The sequence below is a fragment of the Pteronotus mesoamericanus genome, unplaced genomic scaffold (genome assembly GCF_021234165.1).
Source record: "Pteronotus mesoamericanus isolate MK-2021 breed Mesoamerican mustached bat unplaced genomic scaffold, CSHL_Meso_final contig_50, whole genome shotgun sequence".
Taxonomy (NCBI): Eukaryota; Metazoa; Chordata; class Mammalia; order Chiroptera; family Mormoopidae; genus Pteronotus; species Pteronotus mesoamericanus.
In genome coordinates, this window is record NW_026555186.1 from 28,320,876 (window position 1) to 28,333,367 (window position 12,492).

A 12,492-nucleotide genomic window follows, 5' to 3' on the forward strand; every position below is an offset into this window, starting at 1 on the left:
TGTGTGAGCACCCTATGTTATTTTTCTCAATCAGGATGCAGCTATGTAGCACTTTCATAATGTGTTGGATATACTTTTCAACCTGACAATGTCCTATTTCATTTTCAGCAGAATGCATGTGCATCTATGCAAAGTTACACAGGGGTCAGAATTCCTTAAAAACAAAACAATAGTAACAGTAAAGACCCTAAACATTTGAAGTGCTGATCACACTCGAGCAGAGAACCAGCATCCGTTGGGCATGTTTACAGGGCTATCAAAGACAGGAAATGCTAACAATGTGTCCCAGTCTGGAGGTGGGCCATGAAAAGACACCAAGAAATCGATGGTGAAACTGACATAGAAAGGAATAATAAACATCTCCTGCGGTTTTTCTTTTTTGCAGTTCTGCGTTGAACCCGAAGTGGATGACGCTGTCAGGGCTGCACTACTGACCGAAGTCTGTGAAAAATCCCCATCTCCTTGTTGGCCATCCGTGGAGAGAAGATGGAGGACTCTTACAAGGATAGGACTTCACTGGTGAAAGGCGCCAAGGACATTGCCAAAGAGGTGAAGAAACAAACAGTAAAGAAGGTGAATCAAGCAGTGGACCGGGCTCAGGATGAATACACCCAGAGGTCCTACAGTCGGTTCCAGGACGAAGAAGAGGACGATGACTATTACCCACCCGGAGAAACCTATAATGGGGAGGCCAATGACGATGAAGGCTCCAGTGAGGCTACTGAGGGTCACGATGAAGATGATGAAATCTATGAAGGGGAATATCAGGGCATCCCCAGTATGAACCAAGGGAAAGACAGCATCGTGTCGATGGGACAGCCCAAGGGCGATGAGTACAAGGACCGCCAGCAGCTGGAGTCAGAGAGGAAAGCTGATGAGGAAGAACTAGCTCAGCAGTATGAGCTGATAATCCAGGAGTGCGGTCATGGCCGCTTTCAGTGGGCCCTTTTCTTTGTCCTGGGGATGGCCCTCATGGCAGACGGCGTGGAGGTGTTTGTGGTTGGCTTCGTGCTGCCCAGTGCGGAGACTGACTTGTGCGTTCCAAACTCAGGGTCTGGGTGGCTAGGTGAGTGCATCGCGTCCGACACAAATTCTGAAGCTGGTTCATTTGTTGAGCACAGTTAACAAGTAGAATAAATACATTTTGTCTAGAGTGCTGTGTTTTCCCCAACACTTTATTCTGAAAAATTTTAAACATACAAAAGAATCAAAAAAATATTGTCAAATGATGTCTGTATATATCCACTACTTAGATTCGATAGTTAACATTTACTATATTTTCTTTATCATCTGTCTATCCACCCATTAATCCAACTTATATTTTCATGTATTTCAAAGTAAGTTAGAGCCATATATTTTAATTTACAGTATTATAAATGTTACATTGATTTATCTTTTATTAACTTCCAAAGATATGCCCTTGGAAGTTAATAATGCTGTTACATGAAATTTACTTGGCATGTTTCTAAATACAGAGGTTAATTCTATGAAATTCTGACAAATACGATTTTAAATTCCAAATTTTAAGCTTTATGTATAATAATATGGTTTAAATACTCTGGGACCTTGCTAACTTTCACTGTTCCAGTAATCTATGTGTGTTTTCTTGTTAATTTTTTTCAATTTGATTTATAGATTATTCTCTACATGACTTTTTCAAAGTTCCTATCTTTGTGCCTAAACTGGAAAAATTTAACTTTCACATAGGATTTAAAAATCTATTTCAAGTCATTAATAGTTCCATGATGTGTATTAGAAATAATATGACCTCCCTATAAAATATCTAGATAACAGATTTGAATTTTGTTATAAAGTTGCCTTGTACTCAAGTATCACATTGTTACAAGGCTATAAAAATACTGCCACTTATTTGCCTTGTGCAGTGAATATAAGAAGGCAGAGAAACTTGCACACAGTGAATATCCACAACAACTTAGGAGTCTATTTCAAACTTTCAACACATTTTGCTAAGCATACCTCAGAGAACATGTTTATGTGCATATTAAATCTTTACGTGTTTCAGAGTCTGTGAAAGAGAGTAAGAATTCCTTTTATCTCTATTTCCAAGGAACTTTTTTAAACTAAAGCTTGAAAAACAAAAATATACTGCTCTTTTTGTGGAAGCCTTACCACTTTATTAAGTAATGTTGTAATCATGGATGCTGAGAGATTTTCTCTGTGAAAAACAATTGAAGATCATTTCCTAATCTGCTCTATGACAACACAAGAGAGAGAGTCATGAATGAGAAAAGGATTTATATCCTATTCCTTTAACACTTGTCCCTTTGATGTGACCCATTTCCAGCATGTGTTTCTTTCAGAGAGCAGGGTCGTGAGAACAGGCTGTGTAGGGGACCGGGTGAGAGTAGGGGTGCATATTTTGCCTGGTTTTTGCTGGTAGACACATTTGGGTGTTCAACCATCAAAATGCAGAACATGGTTCCGAGGAGGGTCCTTAGTCATTTGTCCAACTGATGTTTCAGCATGTCTGTTTTATATCTATCATGACTGTTTTCCTTTGGTGAGCAAGCATACCCACGGTAAGCCTGGGCATCAAAATTTATTATCAAGGCTTTTTTAAAGGAATATGTCAGCAGAATGTTTTAAGAAGATAGATCCTTAGAAAAACATCTACACAAATATTTTAATAATTGCAGGCCTAAATAGAGAATACATAATCTTTTTATATTATGATCTTACCTTTTATATTGGGTACATTTCAGAAAAATCTAAGCTGAGCTCGTCTTTGTGCCTTTATCTTCTCTGTGCTGAATGGGAGCACAATAAGGCACATGGTTCTTATTTGACTCTCCCATAATTCTATCAACTCTGATGAGGTTACATACTCCCAGGTGGTATTCAGGGATGTAGATAATGCTGTGAAACTATTGGAGCACAGATATTTCATTTCTCCATAAATGTTGCCAACTTTAATGAATTAAAAACATGTCCCAGGAGTGTACAGTTTCACTCAATGTTATGAGTCCACAACAGAAGCATCTTAATGGTTTCCTAAGTGTGCCTTCCAGACTTGCATTTCAATTATTTTGCCATTGTAATTTCACTTATAATTGCATACTAACTGAGTCCTTTTTAGACAAGCATTTAAATTGTTTTGTCATTTTCATTTCATCAAATAATAGCTTTGTAATATGATTACCACACTAAGTCACAGCAATGGGATCAAAATGCAGGCAGGAAAGATGCATGACCCATATTTGGTGGCATTTTGAGGATATGGGTTGGCAAAACTAATTTCTCATTTGTTACTACACATTGTGTCATTTTCTTCAAGGCAGGCCAGGAACAAAAAATAAGAGCCAATTTATGCTTTCATTATTTGGGAGATAGATCTCTTTGTATTTGCTACAGGGTTATCTTAAACGTAGCTAAGGGCATATTGTGTGTGCATGTGTCTGTGTGTATGGCCTGTCTGCATCTACAACATTGTTAACTGGACTGGGAAAAGAGTAAATATTTAATTGTCTAATGAGCTGCTCTTTGGGGGAATAAGTGCAGTCACTTTAGGATAATCCATTGTCTAGTCCTAAAGTCTATTTATTGAGCACTTATTATGTGCACAGCACAGTGTTACCACAGAGGGTAATAGGACAAAAAAAAAAAAAGACTAGGTTTCTGTATCCAAGAAAGTTATGGTCAAATATGAAGAAATCACAAATATCTGAGGATTACTAGTACAAGGAGGCAAGTACCCATAGCTGTAAAAAAAAAAAAAAAAAAAAAAAAGGGCATTGATAAGAAGACTTGAGGCAGGGAGACCAAGGAAGGGAGAGGACTGGCTGAGGCAGTGGAGAAGGCAGGGGTGGCAGAGCTGTTCCAGGGGTACGGTCAACAAGGATTAGGCCATCGAGGAGCCTGGCAAGGGGAGGGAGAGGAAGTTAATGAAAGGAAGGCAATTCATCACTTAGTTCATGCAGAGCAGAAGCTTTAGTATGAGGAAGAAAGATGGAAGGTTTAGTTTGAGACTTCCACTTTGAGATTTCTGGGCATATCTGAAGGGGAATGCCCACTCAGTGGGCTACTTCCCATTTGGGCTGAAGCACCCAGCGGTTGGGAGCCATCTCATTTAAGATGATCCTGCCAATGACCCTAACCAGGAGAGGGTGGTTTCCTGCTGAACACTGTTTAGGGGGCTGGTGATGAAGAAGATCTCGTTAAGGAGGCTGAGAAGGAGAAGCCAGAGAAGGGGGAGCATCCGGGAGAGTGGGGAGTTCTGGGAGTCGCTGGAAGAAGAGAGGGATGTGTAATTCTTAGATGTTGCAGAGTCTTGTAGTAAAGGCTGCAATGGGTCTTTCAGGTTCAGCATTGAAGAAGCCATCAGCTGCTGCAAATGGCTCTTCAGAGGAACACAAGGTTCAAGGCTAGGAAGTTTTTAAAGGGAGGAGTCTGGGCCTTGAGCAAAGTGACCGTGTGCTCTCTGATTCCCGGCCCCCATCACATGGCAGGGTTTTCCCAGGCTTCGGGGGTTCTCCTGACCGCTGCGACCATGCTGCGCTGTGCCTCACCGCGGACGCCGTGTGCACAAGCCCTCTCAGGCCACAGCTCAGCTCCTGTCCACGAGCTGCTGGGCTCGAGTGGGGAGCATGGAGCTCTGAGCAGGAAGGATGCCGTGACAGTTTTAGCCTCAAGCTGTGACCAGGCTCAGTCCCACTCCAGCTCTCGCCCATCAGAGCAGAACAAGCACCTCCCTGGCTATTCTTCCCCTGTGTTCTCCCTTCAGTGGGGCTGGCTTCTCACTCAGTGGCCTGTTTCCTCCGAAGCCGCACCTAGTGAAGCAGGAAGCCAATCATCATTGGTTCAAAGGCTTTCTCGCTCTGGGGTTACAAAGCTTTAGTACAATTTAGAACCTAAAACATTATCACGGCCAGGTGTTGACTAGTGCAAAAGAGATGGGAAACAATATATTTTAAATCAAAATGTACTTGATAACTAAACCCAAGCTAAATAATAACTAAATATCCTTTATGAGTTTCTGTCATCCTTTTCAAGGCAAATATCAGCTGCAACACCAAATTTCCACATGTTGTGGTAGTTTTCAGTACAGGAGTTTTATTTTTTTAGTTTTTTTTATTTTTTAAAATTTATTTATTTAAAAAAAATTTTCAAATGCATTTGTCTCCATTTACCCTCCACCACTTTCCCCTGCCCCCCCACCTCCCCCCTCAATCCTTCCCCACCTTGGCTTCATCCATGCAGCACAGGAGTTTTAGTAACACAGCCGGGGCAAAGCTAGATTACCATAGGGCAAAAGGGAGTGACGTTAAGGTAAGTGGCATTCCATAAGCGTTACTTGAGCACCAACTATAAACCAAATACCTGGCAAGGTGCCGTAGGAGATATTCCGATGAACATGTCATGATCTTTGTCACCCAGGAACTTTTTTATCAGTGAGATGAGTACATGTGTTCTTTCCTATGATAGAGATACTGAACTCAGTGCTCTATTCACAGGAAAAAGACCTACTAGATTTGCCTTTGGGAATTGGCAAACATTTGTCCAGGAAGCGGCATTTAAACAGGGTTTTGAAGGATTAATAAGAATCCCCCAGGCAGATAAGAGGAAGAATGCCAGTCCAGGAAGGTGTTAAAGGTCTCAAAAGACCTGAACTTTGTAAGGAATAATGGGAAGTTCACCGTGGCTGGCGATAGTTGTGACTAGCAGTGGTTTTCATTTTACTCAATACTCTGCCGTCAAACATATCTAGTCAGACTCTGGCATTCCTGTATTTCCCATTGACAACTATAATGTTCATTCAACAAAAATTTATTGAACACCTACTATGTGACAAGCACTGTTTTAGACTCTAAAGAAATAATAGCAAATAAAACAGGGAAAAAATCTGTGGTAGGCCTTACACATGCCTTTTAACCTCTTTTTTGATAGTTTTTATCTGGACAGTGTAACTTTTTGTAACAAGCAGAATTCACTCACTTCTCAAACCCTCCCGCCCCTGCAATTCTCCATTTGCTACTTATAGAGAGGCCAGTGTTCTTGAAGGCGAAGCTGGATGGATATGACCTAAATTATTATACCTAATTTCTCTTTCTCCATCCCCCATGAGCTCCTTTACTCTTTTACGTATTAACAAGAGGAGACCCCTGGCTGGTGTGGCTCAGTGGATTGAGCACCAGCCTGCAAACCAGAGGGTCACCTGTTTGATTCCCAGTCAGGGCACGTGCCTGGATTGCAGACCAGATCCCCAGTCGGGGGTGTGTGAGGGGCAACCACACTGATGTTTCTCTCCCTCTCTTTCTCCTTCCTTTCTCCTCTATCTAAAAAGAAGTAAATAAAACCTTTAAAAAAACAAGAGGAGAAATATTCTGTGGCATTTGTAACTGCTTTACCTCTAACTGTCTGTATTTTTTTAAGAATAGCTTTGAGTTTCTGAGATCCCCTTATTTTAGTCTCATTGACTCTCCTTTGCCACTAGACTGGAGGCTGAGTGCGGTGACTTGTCCACCATGCACAGGACCAGCCTTTTAGCCTTTTCAGGGTGTGTATCACCCCTGCCCAGTGCCGCCAGGTAGACCAACATTCCCAGCTAATAACAAAAAGTGAGGCAAACTTTGTCCTTTTTGAGCTTTTAGTCCAAGATTTTGATCATCTGGCATCCGAGCGTTCTCTCAGTGTCAAGCCCCTGAAGTGCATGCCGCAGGTTTGGGGTCCGCAGCTCTGCAGGCTGCCCAACTCCTTCGTCCTGGACGGCTCGCCTCATGATATAAGGGGGGCTTGCTCTCCATTGCGGGGGTGCCTCTGGCTCGGTTAAGCCTGTCAGATGTCACAGTGACCCTAATTGGAATTAGAAAGTCATTGGCTTCTAGGAAACATCCTGTCCACCAACACTAGCAAAATCTTATTTGGACTCATTATTGCCAAATTGGAGAAGACTCAGTAATTCATCGCCACTGTACTCGTATTCCTGGGTCTTGCTTCCTCCAGTCTTCCACATTCTCCTGAGAGAAGAGAGGCGTCTGACATCAAAATGGAGTTCAGCCAAGTAGCCCAAAGAGAGGTCCCCATCTAAAAAGTCTGTGATCAATTTTCACAGGACAGGAGTAAACAGAACTCCCAGCCACATTCCTGAAACTTGTAAGCAGTGCTCTGTGTAAAAATAAAATAAAATAAAATGTAATAGTAAATACCTTTCTGCCACCAGAAGGTCACTGGGAGATTTCCCACAGTGCAGCTTTGAATGTGAAGGCTGGTTCTTGCCTGCTGAGTCTCTGTACCCCTTTGGGTTGGCAGATCCTGGGTGAGGATTCTGGTCCTCTGGCAGCACTGGCCTTACGTGTCCTATCAGTCTGGGACTGTCCCTGAAGTCTGAGAATTGGGTGATGTGTTGTCGGTTTGGAGAATCTGCTAATTGTGGACTTCAGTTTAAATAAGGCAATCTGAATTGTTAATCGTCTGGTAACTAGATCAAGCCACATACAAATAATGCAAGCTTGTATATTTGAATCTCACACATCAAGGTGCACTTTGATGCTTTGGGGGAAATCATACCTCTCAACATTCTCATCTAACAGGAGCTTTTATAGGAACAGTTCCTGCAGACTGTTTCAGAGAATAGGAAATTGGTTACATTCAGTTTGAGGGAATAGTCTGATAAATTACTAAAGTAAGTATTTCTAAGCCACACATTTGTAAGCTAACATTCTTACCTTAAACTTAAAAATGTCTTATTGGCCTTTAAGATTGTGAGAGGAAAGTAAAAGAGGTCCTTTGGTATAGTTCTTACCTTCAATTTAATTTTAATTAATTTCAAGGGTACAATTAATTGGCTTTACTTACATTCACAATGTTATACAACCACCACCTCCATTTCTTTCCAAATTTTTCATCACTGCAAACGGAAACTTTAAGTATTAAGCAGTAGCTCCCTCTTTCCTCTCTCCACAGCCCCTGGTAATTCTGATCTGCTTTCTGTCACTATGAATTTGCCTATTCTAGATAATTCATATAAGCGGAATCAGGTAATCTTTGTCCTTTTGTATCTGGCTTCTTTCACTCAGCAAGTTTCATTCATTTTGTAGCCTGTATCAAATTTTATGTTATATAAATATTAACATAATACAAAAAGAAAAGAAAGAAGCAATTAGAAAGAAGTCCTTCTGGAGGTGAATGGGTGCTCCTAGCTGCCTTCAGAGATGGATGATGGATGGAGTTCACCTTCTCCTATGTTTGAGGAGATGCTGGAACTGGTGGCGAGTCCTGTGCAGTTAAAAATGTAATAACAAGGAGGGATGTGAGGTTTCAAGACAAGGTTGCTGGATAGCTGACTGGGAGCAGAGGCAAAGGCCCCTACGAAGTAAAAGAGTCTGAGAATCATCCCCTTCCAACCTCCTGCAGTTCCAGAGCCCAACAGAAGTGTTTGGACATTCTTATGTTGATACTTTTTTTTTTTTTTAATGAACAACTAAACCATACAGATTGTCAACACAGGATGGAGATCTACATTATCCATCAAGAGTGGAAAATTTATGAACCTTACAGACCAAGCCCAAAAAGAAGTCAAGAAGAGAGTTAGAGAAGAACAAAAAAAGTGCATGATGGTATGAGCTATGGTTTTGAAGATGAAGGATCCCAGACAGATTATCTGGGGCATGAAGAAATTGGGGAAATGGAGTTTAACCCAGTGCAACAGCCACAGTTAAATTAGAAGGTGCTGAGAAACAAGTGTAAAAAACTGCGTGAACCTTTTGCACATGTTCTACACTCTACAAAAAAGAGAATCCAGGTATTGACAAAGAACTGAGAAAGCTAGAATTAGAAAGTAAATAGAAGAGGGCTCAACTTAGGCAATATTTTGATGTTGTCAAGAATGCTCAGCATGTGAAAGTGGAGAGTTTCCTTTGCCTAATGTGCTGCCTGCTCCACCCAACACCTGGATCCAGGACATTTCACTTCCCGGTGCCCAGCCACCATCCATCGCTAAGAAGACCTCAGCCCGTGGACATCCAACTCAGGCAGTTCCTATTCTTTCTCTTCTTGGACATCATGCTCCACATTTGCCCCCTGGAGAAAACCTCCAGATTCTCCCATGCCCCTGGATTACCTCCTCCTCAAGTTTATGGCCTTGCAAATTTATGGCTGGAAAGTGGGCCTTGCCCTAGATCTTCCCCTCATCAGCAAGACGAAGACATGTTATGTGTCTTGAACTTGCTCAGCAGGGTCATGACGATGATGTTTCCGGCACTAGTGAAGATGATGGGTGTCCTGAGGGACATGGATCAGGAGAGGCACAACGACAGGACTGATGACAGTGACATTGACGGATCAGGTGGGGAAAGTGAAGGGGATGAACCCATGCACTGTGATGATAGTGAAAGAGACAACAGTGAAGAAAACAATCAGGCCTGAGAGTATGATTTGCAGCTGAGTGCAGTGACGTGTCCACCTATGCCCAGGAAATTAAGGAAGAAGAACATTAAGGAGCTGACTCCTCTTCAAGCCATGATGCTTCGAACGGCAGGTCAGGAAATCCCTGAAGAAGGACAGGAAGTTGAGGAATTCTCAGAGGACAATGATGAAGGTGATTCTGACGAATCTGAAACAGAAAAACAATCACAAAAATAGCAGGAAGAGGAATCTCTTTCTGATGGCACAGCTGCTGCTTCACAGCAGCAGCCGCCGCACAGTCCGTTCCCCCTTCTTAGATGGAAGCACCTTGCAGGCCAGTGCCACCTCCTCTGGGACCACTCCTGCTCCGCCTTCACAGCCACCTGGACCGCCTGCAGGCTGTCCTCCTGGACCACCCCCAGGAGCTCCCCAACTTCTGAGACCACCTCCAATGCCAGGTCTCCGAGGGCCTTTACCCTGACTTTTATCTCCAGGCCAACCCCCTGGACCTCCCCGTCGGGGCCCCCACCCAGACGACCTCCTCCTGCACCTCCAGGTATCCCTCCACCTCATCTTGGCATGATGTGCTCACTTATGCTGCTTCCAGTTGGACCTGCCCCACCTGGGCTTTTCCTACCGGCTCCCTGGACAAAGCCAAACGTTTTAAGTGCTCCTGCTGCTTTGCCTCAGCGGCCCAAGATGGAGTCAGCAGCCACCATCAGTGGCCAGCCGCAAGTCACTTGATTCATGCCCAATGCACTGAGGGCCCATGGGGAGAATAAAGGGGCTACTGCTGCTCCCCAAAGAAAGTCAGAAAGAGGCACAGATGATTCTGCTGTGCGTCTTGCCAAAACAGCCCCCAAATCTGGTCCATCTGTTCCCGTCTCAGTACAAACTAAGGATGACATGTGTGCAGCCTTTATGAAGGAGATAGAAGGGCTGCTGTGACAACTTTGATGCCCAAACACACTTCTGTCTCACATCATTGGTTCACAGAGAAAGAGGCTCTTAGGAAACAGGCAAAAGAGCTACTTTCACTGTCTGGGTATTTTCTAATTTCCTTTGAAGGAATACCTTAAAGCTTAGACTTGTTCAGAATTCACTGCAAATAAGGGAGGATATTTCACCCCGAGTCAGAGGGTTACTGAAGCAGTTCTGCTACCACTCATCGCCTTTCGTACCACTTCAGTCCCCTGCCCTCCGCTCTCCGGTTCTTCCCTTACCTCCCCTGATTCTCTTGTGTGCTGCGGGCACAGGAGTAAGAGACTGGGGCGAGGGTGGGGGTGGGGAGCTGTTTCTTTCACTGCATCTTTCCTTCTGTGTTTATTCTTAATATCTTCTTGTAAATATTTTGTAATAGTGTAGTAAAATGGATGACAACGTCACTTCCTAATACGAAGTGAGGTGTGTGGGAAGAAAATGTACAATTCTTTGATTACAACTACTTCCCACTGACCTTAACTTTGAGTGTTTCATGGGATAAATAAATATATCAGGCCCTCCCCATGCCAAATGTAATAACAGATCCACCTTTTCTGCCCTATTTCTTGCAGTTTCACAGGAATTGGGGCCAGTCCTTTGCTGGTAGCAGCTGCTCCTGTAGTCTTTTCCCAGAGCAGTGGCCTTTCACATAGGCCTGTTGTGGACCACGCAGTTCCTATCAAGCTTCCCGGGGAGTATTTGAGGGTAGAGGGGGAGATTTGGGTGTGGACGGATGATGCTACTTAAAAATCAAAGGGGAACAAACATATAACTTAAAGCATGCCGTGGGCAATTTTTAGTTCACTTGGAGGCAGAGAATCATTACATTAAAAAGTATGACTTCATTTATGTGATGTTTAAATGCTTCCTGATGATTCAGGGCATCCATTTGAAATCTATATATACTACTTTGTTTTTTCTTTACCCTTTTCTATCATCTGGTCACTGCTGCCATCTAAACTGCTTCTAACCCATCCCCTGATTTTCCTGTGCTGTGGTTTAAGAAATTAGAGACCTAGCATTCCTAAGAATGGTGTTCAGTAAGAGCAAATAGATGATGAGAAGCAACTGAGAGCTGCTTGACTTTACAACTTGGGCTTTGTACCAGACATCTGGGATGTCCAGGATCCAAGTTCAAGGTTCTGGCAGAGCAGGCATTGGAAGGCCATTGGAAGTTTGGCTTTTGGTGTGTTACTACATATCATTTTTTTTCCAGTTACAAATAACTCTATAAATAAGGCAAGGGCCGTGTGCCAGTTATTGCTTAAAAAAGAAAAGCCAAGTAGCCAACTTAAATGATTTTATGAGTTAGAGGATGGTATAAATAAGTGGCTTAAGAGTTTAGAATTCATACAAAACAACCTGAAGGTTTGGAAACTTTCACTGGCCATGACTATGACCCTCTAGGCTCTCTTCTTAAAGGGTCTTTGGGATGGAGACTCTTGCCCCTGCAGCCTACCTGCCGTTGATTGCCCTTCTGACCATTCCTGGGGGAAAGGGGAAGGGGGTCCAGGTCACATCATGTTCCTGCTCAAAACATTTACTAGTTAATATAGAGATTGTTTTAAACTTCTTACAATGGTATTCAAAGCTCACCACAATCTAGGAAATATCTATTTTTCCAATCTTATCTGCCATCTACTCCTCTCCCCCGGATATTCCAAAATAGGGTAGTTAGAGTTGCCAAGTAAAACACAGGATGCCCAGTTAAACTTGAATTTGAGATAAATAATGAATGAATATTTTAATATACATATATCTTGTAATATTTGGGATATACATATATTAAAATATTCATCTGAAATTCAAATTTAGCTGGGCATCGGGTGTTTTTATTTGCTGACTCTGGCTATCCTGCTGATAGCAGTGATGAGAGCAGGAGGCGCGTTTCTTTACCTTTTGTGTGTCAGGCATCATTGCAATCATATTAATTTCATTATCTCATATAATCAAAATCACATCCAATTCAGAATTTCTGAATCAATGCTAGTGGATGGGCCTGAGAAATGACATATATATTTTATAAGAATCCCAAGTGATTCTTTCTTTTTTTTAAAGAGGTGGCACTTTAAAAAAAATTCTTGCCTAAGGATACATTTATTGATTTTAGAGAGGGAGGGGCAGAGAAACATTGATCAGTTGCCTCCTGCA

At 42.5% G+C, this 12,492-nt stretch overlaps 1 protein-coding gene and 1 pseudogene across 2 annotated transcripts in view; both read left to right on the forward strand.

Moving 5' to 3' along the window:
- Positions 1 to 486: 486 nt before the first annotated feature.
- The window catches only part of SV2C (synaptic vesicle glycoprotein 2C), a 137,820-nt gene continuing 125,814 nt past the window's right edge, over positions 487 to 12,492 (forward strand). For both annotated transcript variants that reach the window (XM_054578260.1, XM_054578262.1), the window contains exon 1: positions 487 to 1,066. In XM_054578260.1, the coding sequence (XP_054434235.1) occupies positions 487 to 1,066 (580 nt within the window). The remainder of the gene's footprint in view (positions 1,067 to 12,492) is intronic.
- Positions 4,508 to 10,308, forward strand: LOC129074704 (WW domain-binding protein 11-like; annotated as a pseudogene).